This window comes from Oryctolagus cuniculus, chromosome 3, assembly GCF_051225735.1.
Source record: "Oryctolagus cuniculus isolate XC-2025 breed Fujian yellow rabbit chromosome 3, ASM5122573v1, whole genome shotgun sequence".
In the NCBI taxonomy this organism is placed as follows: Eukaryota; Metazoa; Chordata; class Mammalia; order Lagomorpha; family Leporidae; genus Oryctolagus; species Oryctolagus cuniculus.
The window spans coordinates 106,091,864-106,114,709 of record NC_142869.1 but is presented as its reverse complement, the minus strand read 5'-3'; the positions used below and the strand labels follow the sequence as shown (position 1 = coordinate 106,114,709).

Below are 22,846 nucleotides of genomic sequence, written 5' to 3'. Positions count from 1 at the left end.
GAAACTTTTTTATATTTTTTAAATATGTTTTAAAAGTTTATTCAGGACATGCTCAAGCTGACTTACCTCAAACGGTAGAGTTAGAAACATACCAGGGGATTCCAATTCAATCCCATCAAGGTGGCATGTACCAATGCCATCTCACTAGTCCCAGTGATCAATTTCTGTTCACAATTGATCATAATGATAGGACTAGGAACCAAAGGGATCACATAAACAAGAATAGTGTCTGCAAATACTAGCTGATAGAATAAAAAAGGGAGAGAATGATCCAACATGGGAAGTGAGATACACAGCAGACCCATAGAATGGCAGATATCCTAAACAGCACTCTGGCCTCAGAATCAGCCCTTAAGGTATGCAGATCTGGCTGAAAAGCCCATGAGAGTATTTCAGGCATGGAAAGCCAAGACACTCTGGGGAAAAAAAAAAAATAAAAACCTAAATGAAAGATCTCTGCGAGTGAGATCCCAGTGGAAAGAATGGGTCATCAAAGAAGGAGGTACCTTTCTCTGAAGGGAGGAGAGAACTTCCACTTTGACCATGGCCTTGTCTAAATATGATCAGAGTCGGTGAACTCAGGGGGCTTCCATAGCCTTGGCAGCTCATGACAAGAGCCTAGGGTGATTACTGAGGCCATAAACAAGAGTGTCAATTTGTTAAGTCAACAACAGGAGTCACTGTGCACTTACTCCTCATGTAGGATCTTTGTCCTTAGTGTGCTGTACATTGAGATTTAATGCTATAACTAGTGCTCAAACAGTATTTTTCACTTTATGTTTCTGTGTGGGAGCAAACTGTTGAAATCTTTACTTAATGTATGCTAAACTGATCTTCTGTATATAAAGAGAATTGAAAGTGAATCTTGATGTGAATGGAAGGGGAGAGGGAGTGGGAAAGGGGAGGGTTGCGGGTGGGAGGGACGTTATGGGGGGAAGCCATTGTAATCCATAAGCTGTACTTTGGAAATTTATATTCATTAAATAAAAATTTGAAAGCAAAAAAAAAAGTTTATTTGAGAGTTAGAGTTACAGAAAGAGATAGGGAGAGACAGAGAGAAAGGTCTTATGCTCTGGTTCACTCCCCAAATGGCCACAATGGCTGGAGCTGAGCTCCAGCAGCCGGGAGCTTCTTCAGGGCCTCCCACTTGTGTCCAGGGGCTAATGCACTTAGGCCATCTTCTGCTGCTTTCCCAGGCCATAGCAGAGAGTGGGTTTGGAAGAGGAGCAGCTGGGACTTGACCCGGCCTACTACACTACAGCGCCAGCTCTGCTCCAGGAACTATTAAAGCTCAGCATTTTCAGCAGTCTGTGACCTAACAGTAAATCTATTAAGTGATAAATGGTCCCTTATAGTAATTATTATTTTAATTATGTAAATGTAAAATGCCCCCGTAATTCACATGACATTTCTTCAATTCACATTCTTAGGAAGCTGAGTTTCCACAAAGCACTATGGGAAATTCCAATCATGCACTCCCTAAACAGAGTTGACAAAGGCTCCAGGTCACTGCCATGTGCTCATCCAGTTGGTCAAAGGGTAATAAGGATAGATTTTCTCAGTGTACTGTTGAATGAAGGCTTGCACGTCCTAGGTGGCTTTCATCTCTTAGGCTGGTGGGGGATATATTTATTACCTTGCTGATTCCATCTAATTATTTTTTTGTGGAAGTGAATATTTTAATAGGTATCTATCTAAGCTAAAAATGATGTGTCATCTTTTGACTTAGTTTGATTATTTATTCCTACCACTAGTGTCCCTCACTTTTTCTTTGGAAAGTCCATGCTTCTTCAGCTGTCAGTTCCCAAGAAGACCCTTTCTGCTAATGGGCTGGCTGGAGACTTTCTCTAGAATTTTTGTGCTGTGCTTGACCCATTATAGAATATTCCCACCAAGCTGGTCTCTGGTATCTCAGGAGGTACTCACTGGCTTTGCCCTGCCTCACTTCAACCCCCACGTAGCCATTTGTCATTTGGGGAAGCAAGGTGTACATGGCATCTCTCACTGAATCAGCGTCTCTGTTCATATCAGTTTTGCAGAAGAAGGGGCATGAAGGAAGCCTTTTTTTCCCCATGAGGAGTGGGATAGAGGATCCTTACATAGACCAGGCTACCAAAAAAAAAATGCAGTCATATCAGGCTATGTTTAGTTCTTTGTTAGCTCGCTGAATCTGAGAAGATGAACCGGGGCCACTGATGATTCATCTCAAAGGGGAGAGAACTAGCAGGAAGAAGGAAAAAATGTGTGGATTAATATTTCAAAATGTCTTCCCAAAACCTTCTGGTGTCTTTGTGTTTCTGTAAATAAAATGTACTTCTTAAGCATGTTTCTCCAGTCCCTCAACCCTCCCTGATTGTGGGTACTAGATCTGTGGCCAGAACTCCAGCCTTCAGAATTAGGAAGCCCTGCTAGAGTGCGAGCATGAAGACATCGTCTATTCCATCTTCCAAATTCTACCTGGGCGTCTGCATGCTGACAGATGTCTCGCTGGGGTTTGCCCTGGCTTCTGGTGCTTGCTCCTCAGGCAGACACATGGTCCTTGCTCACCGCTTCATAGCACGCTTTCCACCCTCTTCCCTTCTTAGGTGTTTTCACCTAAGAGAATGTGATCATGTCAGCAGTCTCTAATCGGATCACATTCCCCTTCTTTTCATTCCTGCTGCCATTTTTTCTGAACACATACAGGAAACTTAATGTATCTGGAGAAGCTTTTATAAGATTATCAAGACCACTTGGTAAGGCTGCTTTGAGGACTACATGGTGTGGTTGCTATAAATCATTGATATGGAGTCTAGTACTTTGCTGTTCCTATTATAATAAATTTGTGACTGCTGGGATAATTCCATCTTCATCACTTTTTAGGTCTACAAATAAGCTGAGATGATAGGATCTGATATGTATTTCTTATTGATTTGGATCTTTGAGAAAAACTGATAATAGCATCTCATTGAATCAGTTTCCTTGATAATTCTGATTAGAACTATGCCTAATTAGATTAAAAGTTTCTATAGACCTGGGTGCTTCTGTACATTAACATGCAGATCAATCTGAGAGTAATTGATACTCCTGAATTCCACCAATGTCATGTACGCTGACAAGAAGGGGCTCACAGAGTTCAAGGGAACAACAATGGCCCTCCTGAATGGACTTGTGAAAGCCCATGTTTAAACATTGTATTGGATGTCATTATTGGAATATTCTTCCAAAAAGCATAAGCAGGGAAACAGAGAGGAGGCTTTTGGCCTCATTTCCTCTCATTTTGGCATGATGTTTCTAGTGATGGTGTTATTCCTGTATTGTGACATGATTTTTCTGTCTCTAATACAATTTGCTCTAACTTCATTATGTGCAGTATTTGTTGGACAGCTATGTGGCAAATGCTGGGCTCATGCTGGAAATAGAGTAGTGAACAAAATCAACATGTTTCTGCCATCGTGGAGCTTAGGGTCAGATATTAGAACCAAGGATTAAACAGTAATTATATGATTAGATTTGTAATTTTAAGAGGAATAATTGTCTTGTAGAAGAATAAAATACCATCAAAGCTTAGGGAAGAGTTCTTAAGGAAATGAGTTAACATATGAAAAGATCAGTAGGAATTAACTTTATGGGCTCTGAACTGGTACTGTGGCTTAATGGGTTAAGCTGCCACCTGCAGTGCCAGCATCCTATATGGGCACCAGTTTGAGTTCTGGCTGTTCCACTTCCAATCCAGCTCCCTGCTATTGTACCCAGGAAAGCAGTGGAGAATGGCCCAAGAGTTTGGGCCCCTGCACCCACATGGGAGACCCAGAAGAAGCTCCTGGCTTTGGCATGACTTAACATTGCAGCCTTTGCAGCCGTTTGGGGAGTGAACCAGCAGATGGAATATCTGTCTGTCGGTCTGTCTTTCTGTGTGTGTGTGTAACTCTGCCTTTCAAATAAAAAAAAAAGTTAAAAAACTTTATTGGACATTAAGAGGCAGTGGGTGTGTCTGTTCAGGTATGGGAGAGAGCTGGGAGCAGGTGTTGCGAGTCATTCAGTATATTGAGAGAGCAGGATGGGATCCAATGAGGCAGGCACTTGTATGTAATTTAAGGATTTTGTTTTTCTCTTTTTAAAAAAGATTTATTTATTTTGAAAGGTAGAGTTACAGAGAAGCAGAGCCAGAGAGAGAGAGAGAGAGAGAGAGAGAGAGATTTCCTCCATCCACTGGTTCACTCCTCATCTGGCCCAATGGCCAGAGCTAGTCTGAGCCAAAGCCAGGACCCAGGATTTTCTTTGGGTCTCTCATGAGGGTGCAGGGGCCCAAGCACCTGAGCCATCTTCCACTGCTTTCCCAGGCCATAGCAGGGAGCTGGATGGAAATAGGAACAGCCGGGTCTCAAACCAGCGCCCATATGGGATGCCGGCACTGCAGGCATTGGCCCTCAAGAATTTTGGTTTTCTTTACTCCAAGAAGAATCAGAAGCTTTAGATGAGCTTTTGTCATAGAAATGACATCCAGATGGTATACATCCACAGTGGCACAGATTTGAATTGAAAAGCTACACGGCTATGACATTGAGGACAGGGGAGGAGTGGGATGGAACAATAGATTCTGGAACTTTTGTATATTCCACAGGGAGCTACCCTTCTCATTCATGCTTGAGAATGTGATGGCTTGTATTAAGGTGGTTTATTAGGTCACTTTTTATAACTAAGAGGAGCTTCCAGGGAAATGAACAGTTCAAGGTTCTGATTCAAATTAGGTGGCATCTCATGTCTATGGAGGGTGTTCCTGGTGGGTATAGAGGAATAAGCATATGGTGAACCAGGAATCAGAGAGAGAAAAACTAGTCTAAACTTGAACTCAAAATTACCGACCCTTCAGGCAAGGACAACCTTGCAAAGGCACGCCCTCAGTGACCTCTGCACCTCCCACCAGATTCACCTGGCAGATGCCACAACTCAATCAAGTGTGCACCCTTAACCTATGAGCAATTAAGATATCAGAATTTAAACATCTTGCATGATTTTGGGGGTGACAAGTCCTATTCAAAAAATTAACAGGTGATAACAGTGATGATGAAAAGATGTGGACAAGTTAGAGTGGAAATTAGAAGGTAAAACTGATGGGTGATCGGAACTGATCTTTGTAAATCTTCACTTAAGTCTGCAGCATGCTCACTATAGAGCACATAAGGCCAAAAGGTATTTATAATTGTTTCTAGATAGATAACTGTCACTATGTCGCTACTATGCTGCTGTTTCTCAGATTTTTTTAAATACAGTATCTTGGAAATTGTTTTCTGGACAAGAGCAGAGTTTCAACTAATGTTAAAAAATTGCTATTTTGAAAAAGGAACAGTTATTCTTTTTGAGCAAAAAATGAGATGAACTAAATGTTCTGTACACCAAAGTGTAACTAGCATTTTGTTCTCTTATTCATCATAGAAATATCTGCTGCTAGAAAGATATGTTTAGAAGTAAGATAAACTCTATGTAACTATTACAGTGGTGGTTTTTGAAGTTACTAAGAGAACTATTATTTTGCCTGTGCTCTTATGCAATGTTGATCCTAGGAAATAGTGATTCCTTTTGAAGAAACTTTGAGAGGCTGAGTGCTAGAGAGAGGTGCACAGAGACAGAGAAGGATTGAGAGAGATCCTATCTGCTGGTTCACTCTCCTAATATCTGCAAAGCTCCCTGGCTCGGTCAAAACTGAGCTAGGACCTCAGTTCAGCTCTCCTATGAAAGTGATAGAAGCGCAAATACTTGAGTCACCACTGTTGCCTCCCAGGGTCTGCAACATAAGGAAGATGGAATCAGGAGTGGAGTCAGATGTTCAAATAGAGCATTCCAATATGGGATGTCGGTGTATTCATTGCTAGGCCAAATGTCTGCACTTGAACAATTGCTTCCTGAGTTGCTTAATGACAGTTGAAATGTTTAGACATTATCCCACCCTTTCTGTGTTTTGAAAGCCTGCACATGCAACCTCAGTGTTTCTGCCTGTCCTTGAACCTCTAGTAGGCATCACAGAAGAAGGTCTCCTTTATCAAACCCATCATTTGTTGATCATTTACTGCGTGGATAGAAATTTAGTTTGTCATTTTGAGCAGGGACACAGCTTGAACATTTCAACCTCTCAAGCACATGTTCCAGCTTGCTTTCGGAGTGCTGTCAAGGACACAGTATTCTGACCCCCCTCAATGCCAGGGTAGTCCGTAAGCTGAGGGCAATTCCTTCAGAAGAACAGTGTGTGGGATTCAGCTCTACTCTGTGTGGCCTTACTCATCACTGCCTTTTCCACTTAACTGATGGGAAACAGCCAAGTAAATTATTTTCTTCCACCTCTGCAGGAAATCCAGAGTGCTGAGCTGAGGCATTTACTGTGAGTAAAGTCAAAGTTGAGTGGAGTCATATTTATGGGATGAGAATGCCCAATAAATATCTCTTGATGGGTACCAAAGCCCCAGGTGTTCTGAGGCTATCATCCAAGCCAGGCTGTTGAATTGGGACAGAGACAGGGCTTTGGGCAGGAGAGATGTGGCAGGTCCCTCGGCACCTCACACTGCATGCACTCAAAACTGGCCTGCTTAAGGTATTTTACCAAGTGGGACTTGCAAGCATTTATTTCCTCAAGGGATATTACTGCTAAACAGAGGTAAACTGCAGTTGCTGGGGGAAAAGTTTGAGCAAGACAGACTTGGAGAGGGTTTCTGAGAGGCACGTCTGGACTGAGTTCTTTAATTTCGTACAGTAATGTTCTTACCTAGCAAAGCAGAACTTTATCAATGGGCAACACGGTAGGTGTTAAAAATGGCACCTGCTATTATTATTGCTATAGTTATTTCAGAGACATGTAATTTCTGATTATCATGTGAGAGCGCCTTCCTCGGCTAACCCCTTGAACTTGCTGGATATATTGGAGCCGTCATGTATTATCCCATGTTCTCAAGTTTATGAAGGAAGTACCTATGTGCTCCAGCTAACAGTCTAAGAGTCTGGCAAACCTGAGCATTCATAGACAATTTGTTGGTTCTTTTTTATGAGTGTTTATGTATTTCCTTTTAGCTTTTTTTTCATTTCCCCATTCCTTCCTTCCTCTACTCCTTAGTTTACAATCATTTATGGATTCCTAATTTTTCCCTTGCAGCCTTAGGGCTTTTTAAATAGAAGCAAAGTGATACAGTAGAAATATCACTGGTTGAGTATCTGGAAATGTCATTATCAGTCTCCTTGGTGCTCCCATGATCCTGTTATGATCTTGGCTAAGTCACTGAATTTGTCTTGGCCTAATTTCCTCCTTCAAATGCTGTGAGTGATAAGGTTCCCTTTCACCCCTGATTTCCAAGAGATTAGTGGGGCATATTGTTTCAGTGATCCTAAAAGACCCACTTGTATCAGAATGTTATGGAAATATATGAGGTTTGTGTATCTCTTAGGCTTTGGAACTTTCAGAAAGTAGAATTCAAAACCAGAGATATTGATGAGCAATTTTTACCAGTGCAGTTTTCTGGCCCTGTGGTTTTTGCATTAGCTAATTGAGTCATTCAGATATATTAGTAATCGGCTTTGTTGTTGAACTGCTTTTAATGGATGGATGCTGTAGCCATCCGTGGCTAATAATTTGTAATCAAAATGAGAAGTAACAGAAGCACTTTGCTTTCACTCACAGGCATCTGTCCACAAGATGAAATAGATTTACAATGTGTTATTACTGTCAAGCAAAAACGCAACTGTATCACAAAGGGCCAAGGATGTTAGCAACAACGCCTATCCTGATTTGAAATATAAATATTCCATCCAAGTGCTCTATGGTAATCTCAAGTGGAATCAAGAACTCCCTTCAAAAGTAAATCTTTACACCTATGAAAATGAAGGTTTGTTTAGTAGCTCTTCACACTTGCTGTTAAACATTTCTTAAAAGACTTATCAGAATGCTTTGCCACACATATTTTTCAGCCTGTGAACATTTTTTTGAAAGCTATTTTACTGTTAATGAATGATCCTTTGGTTGTTGTAAAAAAGTGAAGTGGAATTTGGTAAGTGAAATGAAACAGAGCTGCTCCTTTGAATTTTTTTCTCTGTGGTTTATATTTTCTGTTTTCTTTCTATTTGATGCATAAGTTTGTAATGGATAGACCTAAGGAGAATGTTTTCTTTAAGAGTTTAGTGAGTATTGGGAGGCTTTGTACATCATTCATTCGATAGTGAAGGTAATTGATGGTAATGATTGACTTAGAAATAGAGATTTGGAAACTCCTCTTATTTCCATCAGTGTACCTGCCTCCAGGACTCCCTCCTAGCTACCAGTTTGCTATTTTAGATCTAATGAATTCTGGGAAACCAAAGCCGTAAGATTGTTGATATTGTTTGTAAAGTAAGTGTAAGGACCAAATGTCTTTCAGTAGTAAATTTGCATTACTTTTGTGCACAGATTTTAGAAGAGATATTTAATATCTTACTCATTTTACATTCCGAGACTGATACAGTATCTGTCAGGTAGTAGGTAATAATTAGCTGTTATTTTAAGGAATGGGTGCCATTTTTCTCATTCCTGAGATTCTTAGGTGTGTTTTCAAAAGTGAAGTTTCTTATCTATGTGTCTGCTGTGTAAGAGAGGTGCTGCTTTATTCTGTAGTCAGTGTAGAAGCTTTTTTGAAAAGTGAAAGTTCCTACATAAATTTTGAGCTCTTTCTTGGAAATGAAGCATCTTACAGGTAAGCCAATGTTGCCTTATGTCAGATTTTGTATTTCTGAGGTTTATGAGTGCTTTGGTGTAGTAATTACCCACAAATAATTTACTTAACATGCTAAAGCCGTGCATTATCATTCATGTCATTCTTCACCCCTCCTTGCCCATGTTAAAAATAAAACAATGGCAGGATCATAAAAGCTGCGGCTAGGAAGAAATGAATAATATAGCAAACATTTCTTCCTGTTGCATGGATGATACTGAATCAGGGCTGTGGCTTCCAGCAGTGGCGAGTACTGTGCGACAGCTGTGGAGAGAATGTGTCCTCCAGAGCCGCCTTTATTTTCTGTGGCAGGCGTCTTAGTGCACAGCACACCTGAAATGCAGCAGCCAGCAGCTGTCTGAAATGTGATGATTTAGTGGCGTGATACATTCATCTAAACTAATCCAGTTAAGGGTAACTTAATTAAGAGAATCAAATGTGCCAGCACTTTTTTGCTTCTAGAGGAATATTACTTTAGAGTGTTCACATATCTGCACTCCCTGGCAGAAAAAGAGGAGGAATCAGAGTCCTACATTTGGATGTGTATGAGAGTTAATCAATGCTACCCTTCCATGTCCAAATAACTCACCTGTCAGCCAAAATTTTAACATGTTAATTGAAACTGAAGGGACTTAAAATACTTAGCAGGTTATTTTGATAGTGAAATGTTATCCCACAGAAAGGATAATAAATTGTAGGTAGATGGTAGTTTTATGCAATGTTGGCCCGGGTAAACATACACAGAATTAGATCCCGGTTGTATCATAGACATATTTTTGAAGAATGCAATGCAGCCTGTTTCAGGTTAGAGCCACATCATGTTAATTATTAAACTTTTTATCTTTCAGATATTATATTTTATGTTTTGTTTTATTGTTATTTTCATGGCTACTATTTTCCCATTAAGACATAAAATGACTGATTTTGAAAAACTAGGATTCGTATCTGTTTCTTTAGATTATTTCTTTGGATTTTTATTAACATTTATCTCAGATGTGTATTCTGAATGTAATCAAGGTTTATATTTATGGTAAATTTAAAGGTGGTATTTTTCTTTCTGTAAGAGCTCAAATTTTGAATCTTCTATTTCTGCACTTGCACATGGGATGTAAGGTTTCTCAAACTGCAGGTCACATTGTACTTCAATATGCATATTTTTTTGAAATGGCAAAACCCCTTAGGACTATGTGATTTTCACTTGTGTGTGCATTGAAAGTTCACAGTCAAATACAGCTGAATAAATCATGGAACACGTTTCCCGTCCATGCCTGAGAAATGCAAATTGTTTTAGGTCAATTGCTGAGAGGTCTCGTCTCCATCTGAAATGTCTTGTTCACAATTTTCTTTCCATTTATTCTAAGCATATACAGTTCACTTTGCATTTGCTTGCTATTTTCACATTTTTGCTGGTTCCCAACATTTGCTTTAGCATAAGGAAGAACTGTAATTCTCATTGACCCTGCCCTCCTAAATGTATTGTCTACTATTTACAAACACGCATGTATCTTAACTTGAAAGACCTACTGCCTTCCAATTTCACGCCTACGGTGGGATTGGGGGGCAGAGTGGGGAGAAGTGGGCTAGGGAATCATTGCTCACCTACTTGCTCTACTCATATCCAAAGAAATAACTAAAAATAGGAGATAATAGCTAAACTAATAAATCTATAACAGTAGTAATTTCAATTTCTTAATATTTGTACAATATCTTCTGTTTTTCTATGAAAAATTTGCAATTTGATAAAATTCTGTATAGACAGAGGGTATGAGAGCTAAGAGAAAAATACTTACTGAATAGGTTTAAATTGTTAGTGATTTCAAACAACAGAAAATAGCTAACTTCACTAGTTTGAAAGTAGAGAACTTAAGAAAATATTATAATAATTAGGAATTAAACAAGAAAGATCAGGGGTCATTGGTAAGTTACTATTCGATGTAACTCATTTAAAAGATCTTATCTAAGATTAGTGAGAAATAACTTAACTTTCCTCACATTCTTTAATCAACACAAAAATTTCTGGGGGACAAATGACCAAATTTGAGGGCAGTTGATTGGATAGGTATATACTGAGAGTACCACTCTCTGTATATGTTCACTGTGCCTTGAGCAGTTGAGGCTGGGGCAGCTGGCCAGGGTAGGTGAGTGGGAAAGCTGCTGAAGCCCGTCCTCTGTTTCAGTGGAAGTCTGTTGTGTGCAGGCCTGAAGGGAGGGGAGAGCCTTTTCTGTGTCCACCTCTCTCATGGACGCTGGTTTACAGGTCAAAGCAGTAATGAAAGGAAGAACTGGAATGAACATCCACTAGAGGGCAGCATGTGGTCCCAATGCAGACACCTGTTTCCCTGGAGATAGATTCGTGTCTCCCCCAGCACATGTGACTGTGAACATGTTTGTTGTTCCTACATATGTAATGGATGCACATGGGCATCTTTTCCAGAAAGTGATTAACTAGCATGTGGGGTAGCTGATCAGATTTTGGTAAAGAGAGAGAAATGTATCTTGTTTATCTTGGCTGTGTATACGAATGTGCTTCTCAGGTCTGATGTGCCTTTGTGATGGTCACAGTCTTTGTATGGGGCAGAGGTTACCTAGTTAAGTTGGTAAAATCTCTTCAGATTCAGATCACATATTTAAGTAAAATAAAAGGGAAGAATCTATTTTTCCATTGACATAAAATGTGATTACTTGTTCATGTGAAAAGATATATAATCAACCTTTTGGGTAAGACCAGCTGGTATGTCTGTAGGTTAGATGAAAAACATGATAAAAATCAATGAATGGCTCTCTCCATTACTTGGACACCTAACAAAAACTAATTAATTCAAAGAATTGACATTTACAAGCTAACATTGGAAGCTTTACCTGGACACAGTACCAATCAGTAACCACAGGGGGTGTATGTCAAGGTTCCTAGGGGCAGAATTTCCACAGTAAATTCTGTGCTGTGGCTTCTTTTACTACTTTACTTTTTTTCCCTGGGTGAGGTTTTCTCTGATGCAATTCATTCTGCAAGAACTAACCCAGACTGGGCACACTTATTTACAAGATGAAAATATATTTAGGCTATTTGTCAAGTTTTATTTAAAAAATATTGTTATCTCTTTCTCTCTGTCTCTCATTCTCACTGTCCACTCTGCCTGACAAAAAAAAAAATATGGTTATCTTCTGAATTTCTCAAGATAGGTACTGAAGGATTGGAAGCATGAAAAATCCTATTTTATTAAAATCTGGGCTTTAGGGCTTCTCTTTTAGATGAAACATTGTCTAACTAAAAAGTATAAATCTTGGGTTCAAGTTGTTGGCTTTGGAACATCATAATTATAGAGTAGTACAGTCATTATTAAATGTGTTATTTATTTGTTATGTATCATTGATCTTCAGAACAACTCTACAAATCAGTGCTTTTATTATCATTTGCATTATACAGGTAAGGAAGTAAGACTTTGAAAAGTAATTGATCCAGGTTTACATTGCTGGCAAGAAATGGAATGGCAATTTCAACAAAAGCAAACTGATTCAGAGTTCACATTCTTACCCGTAAATTACGGTGTCTCCAACTCACCAAAATTTGTACTTTCCTGCTGCTTTGGGAAGAGTGTTGGTTGACCTCTATTTTCGTCTGGGTTACTGAATGTAAGCTCTGAGTAACTGACACCCTTGTTTTTCTATCTGTAGGTCCCTGGGGAAGGTGTACAGGAGACTGTGGGCCGGGAGGAGTGCAGAGCCGAGCAGTGTGGTGTTTTCACATTGAAGGGTGGACAAGTCACTTGTCAAACTGTGATGAGAACAGCCGGCCCTCAAAGGAGAGAAGCTGTTTCCGTGTCTGTGATTGGCACAGCGAACTCTTCCGATGGGAGGTCTCTGATTGGCACCACTGTGTGCTCGTCCCTTTTGTCCAAGGAGAAGTCAAGCCTCGGACTGCAGAGTGTGTGACAGCTCAGCATGGGCTGCAGCACCGGACAGTGCGCTGTCTTCAGAAGCTGAACAGAACCATGGTTGCAAATGAAATATGTGAACATTTTGCCCCTCAGCCCCCCGCAGAGCAAGCCTGCCTCATTCCTTGCCCCCGGGATTGTGTGGTATCTGAGTTCTCACCGTGGTCCAAGTGTAGCAAGGGGTGTGGCAAGAAACTGCAGCACAGAACTCGTGTGGCCATTGCTCCCCCACTGTATGGTGGGCTGCAGTGCCCAAATCTGACAGAGTCCAGAGTCTGTGATGTTCCCACTTCCTGTCCTCTTGGAGAAGAGGAATATACCTATAGCCTTAAAGTTGGACCATGGAGTAAATGTAGACTGCCTCATCTTAAAGAAATCAACCTCACGGGAAGAACTGCTGTGGATTTTAGCTCTGATTCAGATGAGCAGATCACCTACAGACATCAGAGTTACAAAGCACATCATCACCATTCCCAGCCCTGGGACATAGAGATAGGTTATCAAACCCGACAAGTTTGGTGTACCAGAAGTGATGGAAAAAATGCTCTGATAAGGTAAGAGGACATCAATGCTTGTGTTCTTAATTCACCTAAAATGGGGTGATTTTATAAAGCCTCTTGAGATTTTATGCAAGGGGAACATTTTAATTAAGCTTTTAGTTTGAACTTTTTAGAAACTTAATTTCAGCAATTTTCAGATTCCATTAGAAATATTAGAAAGTTTGTGGTCTAGAACAGGTAGTACTCTTAATTTTTTGGATGAGTACTGGTGCAGTCTTACAAGTAAGTTGTATATTTACATATTTTATCAAGACAGTAGAAATTATAAAATAGCTCTTTTGTTACAATAGTAATGGGAGACTAAATAGTTCTTTATAATGATAAATACTCTACTTCACTCTCAAATTAAGGGCATACATTATGTCACTATTGACTGTCCTTTGAAATATTTGCTATTAAAGATAGTTATGCTCTTGTTGATTTTTGTTTTCACCCTTGTGAAGCCTTATTTATATGAATAATTGATGCTTTCTATTAGTAATAATAGAAAGTTAATCTGAGAGTGCTTTCTTTGGCATTGCTTTGATAAAACAAATTAACTAACAATAGTATCATTATCTACATGTAAAGGGAATGTGTTGAAACTCCTAAAAACAATAAATTTTCAAAATTATTAATAGACATACATGTTACATACTTATATGTTTTATATTATATATGTATATATACATATATTATATATATAATTTAAAACAGTAGTCTAAAGCAGGCTGATATAAATTCCTAGAAATGTGTTCAAAATAGTATTTGTTTTGGTGAGATGGTTAAACTACAGCCTACAAGGCAGGAATCCCATTTGAGTACCGATTTCAGTCTCAGCTGCTCCACTTCAGATACAGCTCCCTGCTAGTGTGCCTGGGGAGGCAATGGTGGGTGGCTGAGTGGTTGGATTCCTGTCACCAATGTAGGAGACTCAGATGGAGCTTCTGGCTCCTGTCTTCAGCTTGGTCGAGCCTTCACAGTAGCAGTCGTTTGGGGGAATGAACCAGCAGATGAAATACCCCTCTCTCTCTGTCTCTCTCAATCTCTCTGTAACTTTGCCTTTCAGATACATAAATCTGAAAAACAAAGAAAATAATATTTGTTTGAATTTCCTCCAGAGGGTCTTAAATTGGAACATTAGTATATTACTGGGTTTTTTTCCAAATGAATATGCCTATCACTGGTACTTAAATTACCAAAAAAGCATGATGCTCGCTTCTATAATTAATCATTATTATCAGCTGCTGCTTTCTCAGGGTGCCCAGAAAACTACCTCAACTGTTTAAGAACAAAGTAATATGATGATTGCTTTTTATTCCATTTGACTTCACAAATGAGTATATTTTATCTTTGATGCTTCATTCTGATTTATGCCAGAAGCAATTGGCAAGTACATTGAAGAGTGATTTGCAGGTTTTTATTGCCTACTTCTATGAAGCCCAAAAGATTAAGCAAATGATTAGGGTGATATGATTGAACGTGTATATGGTATTCTGTAAAAACGTTGCTTGGTTAATATTCCATGCTGTATTGCTGCAGTCACATTCCATAGATTCTGTTTCATTCTGTGTGCTTGTTTTATCTGTGTTTCTCCTCTTTTAAAATAGACTTTATTGTGCAGATCAGTTTTAGGTTTCCTGAGAAATTGAGCAGAAGTATATAGAGTTCCCATATACTTCTTCATCATCCCCAACACAGTTCACCTGTTAGTAACATGTTGTGTTAGTGTGTTGCTGTCTTAGCTTGTGAATGTCTGTCTCTTTCGAATTCCTCTGTTGCATTTAGGTGTTAGGAGGTGGGACCTTTGGGAGGTCTGAGGCCATGGGGGTAAAGCTCAATAAATGGAATTGGTACTCTTATAAGAAGAGATATAAGAGCTTGTTCTAACTTTCTTTTTGCCATGCAAGGTTACAATGAGAACTGAAGTCTACAACCCTTAAGAGATATCTCACACAGATCTTATTGTGCTGGTGCTCCGAGCCCAGACTTCCAGCCTACACCCCAGTCTACAGTGCTTTATTACAGCCCCATGAACTAAAATACATACATGCACATACAACGCTGTAGAGTAGGGCTCAAACAACAGAAATTTATTTCCACAGGTAAAGAGGCTGGCAAGTGTACATTCGAGGTGAAGGTTGATTTAGTTCCTAAGAAGGGCTCTCCTCTTGTCTTCTAAAGTGACAACTTCCTGCCAAGTCCTCACTTTGTGAGGGCGTGGAGGGCTGGGGTTAGAGACAAATAACATTTTCCTGACTTTCGACAGCCATGAGGCCAAGTGTCCATTCCCTCAGGTCTCTCCTTATTAGTGCATGAATCTATTTATGAGAGCTCCACCCTCATGATCTAATTACCTTCCAAAGGCCCTCACCTCTACATTGAGGGTTAGCATTTCAACATTTGAGTTGTAAGGAAGCACAATTTCAATTCATAGGTGCCTTTATTACAGTTGATAAGGCCATATTGATATGGTTATCACCAGAAGTCTGTAGTTCACTTTAGGGTTTGCTATTCGTGTTTGTATATTCTCTGGGTTTGACAAATATATGATGACATACCATCCACCATTACATTATCATACAGAATAATTCCATGTCCTTGAAGTGCCTGTTCTCCATATGTTGATCTCTTTACCCCTGTCCCCAAAGTCTTGACAACTACTGGTCATTTTACTGATTGTCTCTATAGTTTTGCATTTTCAATATGGAGTTATATGATGTGTAACATTTCCTGATTAACTTATTTTACTTAGCAATATGAACTCATATTTTCCCCAAGTCTGCCTTTGACTTGATAGCTCATTTATTTTTGTCACTGAATACTACTTCATTGTTGAATATCAGTTTGTTATTCACTCAACCTCATGGAGGACATCTTGGTTCCTTCCAAGTTTGATGATTATGAATAAAGCTGCTATAAAAATTCATGTGCAGATTTTTTTCCCTAAACATAAGCTTTCAACTCATTTGGGCAAATATCAAGAAGCACAATTGATGCACAGTATGGTAAGAGTCTGTTTAGTTTTTAAGAAATAGGCAAATTATCTTCCAAAGTACCTACATAATTTTGCATTTCCACCAGTACAAAAATGGAGTTCCTACTGTAACACAATGCCAGTATTTGTTGTCTGTGTTTTGGATTTTTGTGATTTTAATAGGTGTGAAGCAATAGCTCACTGTTTTAATTTGTAATTCCTGAATGATACATGATGTTGAGCACCTTTTTATATGCTTGTTTGATCATCTGTTTATCTTCTCTGATATTGTATCTGTTTTGATATTTTTCTTCTTTTATTTGCATTATTTGTATTGTTATTGTAGATTCTTAAATTTAGGATAACAATTGTTTATCATGTATGTTTTCTATAAATACTTTCTGCCAGTCTATGGTTTGTCATTTCATTTTCTTAACAATGTCTTTCACAAAGAAGAAGTCATTAATTTTAATGAAGTCTATGTGCTCAATATTTATTTCAGGGATCATTCTTTTTGTGTTGCATATAAAACAAATCACAAAACTAAAGGAAAACCTGATTTTCCTCTTATGTTGTTTTCTAGGATTTTAATAGTTCTTTGTTTTATATTTAAGCGTATGTTTCATTTTGAGTTATTTTTTGTGAAAGGTATAAGGTTAGGGTCTGTTCTCACTTTTTAAAAAAGATATATATTTTTTTATTTGAAAGGCAGAGTTGTGTAGGCTGGGGGAGGGATAAGGAGAGAGAGAGGGAGAGAGGCATTATCCCTGTGCCAGTTTACTCCCCAAATGACTGCAACAACCAGTGCTGGGCCAGGCTGCACCCAGAAGCCCAGAACTCCATCCAGGTCTCCCAGGTGGGTGGCAGGGACTGAAGCACTCAGGCCATCTTCAGGTGCTTTCCCAGGTGCATTAGCAGGGAGCTGGGCAGAAGTGGAGCACCCAGGACTTGAAAGAATGCTCATAAGGTATGCTGCTGTTGCCCACAAGTAACTTAACTGATGGTAGCACAATGCTGGGCCCTATATTATTTTCTGAATTTTTAAAAAAATTATTTGTTTATTTGAAAGGCAGAGTTACTGAGAAAGTGGGAGAGAGAGAGAGAGAGAGAGAGAAAGACTTTCCATCTTCTGTTCACTCCCCAAATGGCCACAACTGCCAGGGCTGGGCCAGGCAGAAGCTGGGAACCAGGAGTTTCATCCAAGACTCCCATGTGGGTACACAGGCCAAGTATTTTGGCCATCCTCTATTGCTTTTCCAGGCACATTAGCAGGGAGCTGGATCAGAAGTGGAGCAACTGGGACATGAACTGGTGCCTGTTTGGGATGTTCGTATTTCAGATGGCAGCTTAACACACTGTGTCACAAGGCCGGCCTCTATGTTCTTTTGTTTGTTTATGTATTTGTTTTACATGAGATATCCAGTTTTCCCAGTATCATTTATTGAAAATCCAAAATTTCTTCATTGAATTACCTATACTGTTTTTTAAAGCCATTGCAAGGCCTTTCAGTTGTTAACATTTTATATTTTTTCAAAAATGGATTTATTTATCTATTTGAGAGGCAGAGTTACAGACAGAGAGAGGGAGAGAGAGAGAGAGAGGTCTTCCATCAGCTCTTCACTCCCCCAATGGCTGCAATGGCCAGAATTGGGCCAATCTGAAGCCAGGAGGCAGGGGCTTCTTCAGGGTCTCCCGCGCAAGTGCAGGGGACCAAGCACTCTGGCCGTTTTCAACTGTTTTCCCAGGCCATCAGCAGGGAGCTGGATTGGAAGTGGAGCAGGCAGGACTCAAACTGGCACCCAAATGGGATGCTGGTGCCACAGGTGGAGGCTTAACCTACTACACCACAGCACTGGCCCTACCTATGTTTCTTTGTCAAAGATCAGTTGACTATGTGCAGGCTTATTTCTGTGTATTCTGTTTATTGAGAGATAGTACTTGACTTCTTGGGCAAGTCCAGTTCTTCTCTATATCTCCTATTTATTTCATTGATCTGTATATCTATTCTTTGTCAATAGCATGGTATTTTGAGCAATGTGATTTTGTAATGTCTGGAAGTAGTCTAGTGTCAGAACTTTGAATGTGTTCTACAATAATGCATTGGGTTTCATGGTCTTTTGTCTTTCCATGTATACTTTTGAATCAGCTTGTTGATATATACAAAAATAATATGATTTAGATTGGCATAGACAATTTTGGAATAAGTAGCAAGTTGATAATATTGACTTACTGTCTATGTATATGGGAATTTTATTTATTTAGATCTTTGATATATTTTATCAGAGTTTTGAGGGTTTCTTTTTTTTCATATGAGGCTTGGACATCTTGTGTTAGATTATATACCCGATTTTTTAGTGCTAATATAAGTGGAATTTTTTAATTTCATATTCCATTTGTTCACTGCTGGTATAGAAGAAAACAATTGGTTTAGCAATTAATGCTGCTGTATGATTATATTATCTTTTTTTTTTTTTGACAGGCAGAGTGGACAGTGAGAGAGAGAGACAGAGAGAAAGGTCTTCCTTTGCCATTGGTTCACCCTCCAATGGCTGCTGCGGCCAGTGCGCTGCGGCCAGCGCACCACGCTGATCTGATGGTAGGAACCAGGTGCTTCTCCTGGTCTCCCAAGGGGTGCAGGCCCAAGTACTTGGGCCATCCTCCACTGCACTCCCTGGCCACAGCAGAGAGCTGGTCTGGAAGAGGGGCAACTGGGACTAGAACCTGGTGTGCCGGCGCCACAAGGCGGAGGATTAGCCTAGTGAGCCGCGGCACTGGCCAATTATATTATCTTACAAAGTTCCAGAGATTTTTGTTGTTGCTGATTCTTTGGGATTGTTTCCATAGACAGAACTGTCATCTGCTGAAACCCTCAGTTGTATATTTGTCTTTCATATCTGAATATGTGTAACTTGATTTTCTTGTCTTACTGCATTAGCTAGAACTTGCATGCATTGTTAAATAGGATCTGAGAGAAGCTATCCTTATCTTGTACTGGCATCTAGCCTCTCAGTATTATGCATATTGTTAACTGTAGTTTTTCTTCTCCTCCTCCTCTTTGGTAGATGTTCTTTGTTAATTCAGTGAAGTCTTTATTCACAGTTTGCTGACTTTTTAAAAAGATTTGTTTATTGTAAAGAGTTACAGAGAGAGAGAGAGAGAGAGAGAGAGAGAGAGAGAGAAACCTTCCATATCTTCTAGTTTACTCCCCAAATGACTACAATGGCCTGTGTTGAACCAGGCTAAAGCCAGGAGCCAGGAGCTTCTTCTGCATCTCCCACGTGGGTGCAGGTGCCCAGGCACTTGGACCATCTTCCACTGAGTTCCCAGGCACATTAGCAGGAAGCTGGATTGAAAGTGGAGCAGCCAGAAGTCTAACTCAGAACATCCTATGTGGATGCCCATGCTGTTGGCAGCAGCTTAATCCACTACGACACAATGCCGGCTCTAATTTGCTGATTTTTAAAATCATGAATAGTTATTGTATTTTATAAGATATTTCTTCTGTACCTATTGATCTGATTATAAGATTTTTCTTTTCTAGCTTTTGATGTGATGGGTCTTAACAACATAATGTAGAAATTATTTACACAACATGCACATTGTATTATGTATTCTAAGTAATCTAGAGATGTGAAATAAGTAAGAGGAGATATGTGTGTGTGTGTGTATATATATATATATGTTATATGCAAATACTATGCTATTTTATGTAAGGGACTTGAGCTTGTCCAGAGTTTAGCATCCTGAAGGGTTATTTAGGAACAACCATAATATAAAATTAAATATTATTATTACTATTTCATTCAGTTTTTCTTCTGTTTACTTTGGATTTCACAATCTTTTTTTCTGGTTACCTAAGGTGGAAGCTTAGATTACTGATTTTAGGTCTTTCTTAATTTCTAATATGTATATTCAGAGCTCTGACTTGCCCTATAAGTACTGTTTTCTCTGCATCCCGCAAGTTTGGTAAGTTGAATTTTCATTTGCATTGGGTAAAATATTTTTTCTGCTTCTCATGAGATTTCTTCTTTGATCTTTTTGTTATTTAGTATATATTGTTCAATCTCCAATTATTTTAGGGTTTTCTACTTAACTTTCTGTTACTGATGTCTGCTTTACTTCTATTATATTCTGGGAACATTTGTTATTTGGTTTCTTTTCTTTTAGATAGTTAAGGCATTTTGGTGACCTAGAAATGTGATCTCTCTGGGTGATTATTGATGTGAGCCTGAGAAGCATGTATATTCTGTTGTTGGTGGATGCAGTATTCTATAAATGTTGGTTAGAGCCAACTGATGGAACTGTTTAGTCCAACTGTATTTTTGTTTTTCTGCCTGATTAATCCATCCATGACTAATAGAGAGGGATTGTGTTAGTGACTTCTTTTGTTTTTCTTTGCAGTTTTATCAAGTTTTGCCTCATGTATTTTGATACCCTGTGGTTAGGTATATACATATTAAGAATTATCGTATCTGGCCTCTGCTGCGGCTCACTAGGCTAATCCTCTGCCTGCGGTGCTGGCACCCTGGGTTCTAGTCCTGGTTGGGGTACTGGTTCTGTCCTGGTTGCTCCTCTTCCAGTCCAGCTCTCTGCTGTGGCCCAGGAAGGAAATGGAGGATGGCCCAAATGCTTGGGCCCTGCACCCACATGGGAGACAGGGAGGAAGCACCTGGCTCCTGGCTTCAGATTGGCACAGCGCTGGCTGTAGTGGCCATTTAGGGGGTGAACCAATGGAATGAAGACCTTTCTCTCTGTCTCTCTCTCTCTCTCACTGTCTAACTCTGCCTGTCAAAAAAATTAAAAAAAAAGAATTATAGTGTCTTCCTGGACAATTATTCTGTTTATATCACTATGTAATACCCTTCTTAATCCCTCATAATTTTCTTTTATGAAAATTTTCCATTGTCTGGAAATATTATAAATGCCCAACATTATTTTGATTGTTGTTAGCATTCTTTACTTCCTCCATCCATTTACTATCCATATAAATTTTCCTGTTTCCTGCGACAATGATTTTTTTGAAAAGTATTTTTATTAATTGGAAATGCAGAACATTAGAGAGGTAGAGACAGAGAGAGGATGAGGAGAGACTGATTGATTTATTTTCTGTCTGCTAAGGCTATACTAGCCAAAGCTGGGCCACAGCAAAGCCAGGTTCCAGCAATTCCATCTGTGTCTCTCACAAGGGTGGCAGGAACCCACGTAATTTTGCCATCATCAGCCTTTCCAGGCATATCAGCAGGAAGTTGGATCATAAGTGGAGCAGCCAGGACATGAACTGCTGCTCTAATATGGGATGCCAATGTCCTAAGTTGTGTTTTAATTTGCTGCACCACGGTGCTGACCCCAATCTGTCTTCTAGTGGCTGGGTTCAGACCATTAATACTCACTGATTACTAGTATAGCTGGATCAATATCTCCCTATTTAGTAGTATTTTCTATTCCTTTTCTTTGTTCTTTGCTCGTTTTTTGTCTTACTCTTTTGTCCTCTGTGTTTTTAATTGTAAATTTTTTCTTATTTCATTTTCATTTCTATCTTAGTACATCATTTATACATTTTTACAACTTTTTCTGTGGTTTCCCTAGAGTTGGAAATGTATATTTATGACTAGTGAAAGTCTACTTTCAAATAACACTAAACATTTCAGAGAAAATAAGTATCTTATTACAGAGTATTCCCAATCCCTCCTTCCCATCTGTTACTACAAGGATGTCATGAGTTTCACTTATTCATTATCTACAGTCGCCAAATCTATTTTTACTGTTAGATTGCACACATTTTTTATCTCAAATGATCCATCTGTAGTTTTAAAGATACAAGTTGCAAATATTATAATTTTTCTTCTCTCCAAGGAACTTCTTTGAACATTATTTGCAAAGCAAGCCTACTGATGACCAATCCTCTCTACTTTGGTTTGACAAAGCCTTTACTTCTCTTTTCACTCTGAAGGCTAATTTAATTGGTTATAGAATTTAGGTTTACAGGTTTTTCTTTCAATACTACACTCTGTTTTTGCTAGCATGGATTCTGAAGAGCTGTCTCACACCTGATCATTAATTATCTATAGGCAAAGTGACTCCCTGTACCACACCCATCCAACTTCTTTCAAGACTTTTTTCTTTGTTTTTGATCTTCTGTAGTTTAAATGTAAGACGATTACATATGTTTTTGGTTTTTGAGGCTATTCGGTGTTTCCTTAGCTTCTTGGACCTGTAATTTAGTGCCTGTCATTAATTTCAGTAAATTCTCGTGCATTGTCTCTTGGAAAACTTCTTCCATTATTGCCTCTCTTTATGTTCCTACTGATATTCCCATTATGTGACTGGCATATGATTTTTAATTGTAACACAGTTCATAGATACTGTATTTTTCATTCTTTTTTTCTCTATGTTTCTTCGAAATTTTGATTGACATTCTTCAAGCTCACTGATATTCCCCTAGGCTCTATCTAGACTATTCATGAGGACATCAAACACATTTTGTATTTCTGTGAGAATGGTTTTTATTTCTGTCGTCTCCTTTTGAGTCTTTGGGTTTCTATCCCTCTGCTCACATATCCCATCTATTTTGTACAATTCTCATTTCTTCTTTTTTTTCAACTTTTATTTAATGAATATAACTTTCCAAAGTACAGCTTATGGATTACAATGGCTTCCCCCCCATAACGTCCCTCCCACCCGCAACCCTCCCCT

The 22,846-nt window shown here is 39.1% G+C and overlaps 1 protein-coding gene across 7 annotated transcripts in view; it reads left to right on the top strand.

The window, feature by feature from the left end:
• Positions 1-22,846, top strand: part of THSD7B (thrombospondin type 1 domain containing 7B) — a 985,451-nt gene that overhangs the window by 309,339 nt on the left and 653,266 nt on the right. For all 7 annotated transcript variants that reach the window (XM_051849593.3, XM_089329248.1, XM_070071551.2 and 4 more), the window contains exon 3: positions 12,378-13,191. In XM_051849593.3, coding sequence (XP_051705553.3) covers positions 12,378-13,191 — 814 coding nt within the window. The remainder of the gene's footprint in view (positions 1-12,377; positions 13,192-22,846) is intronic.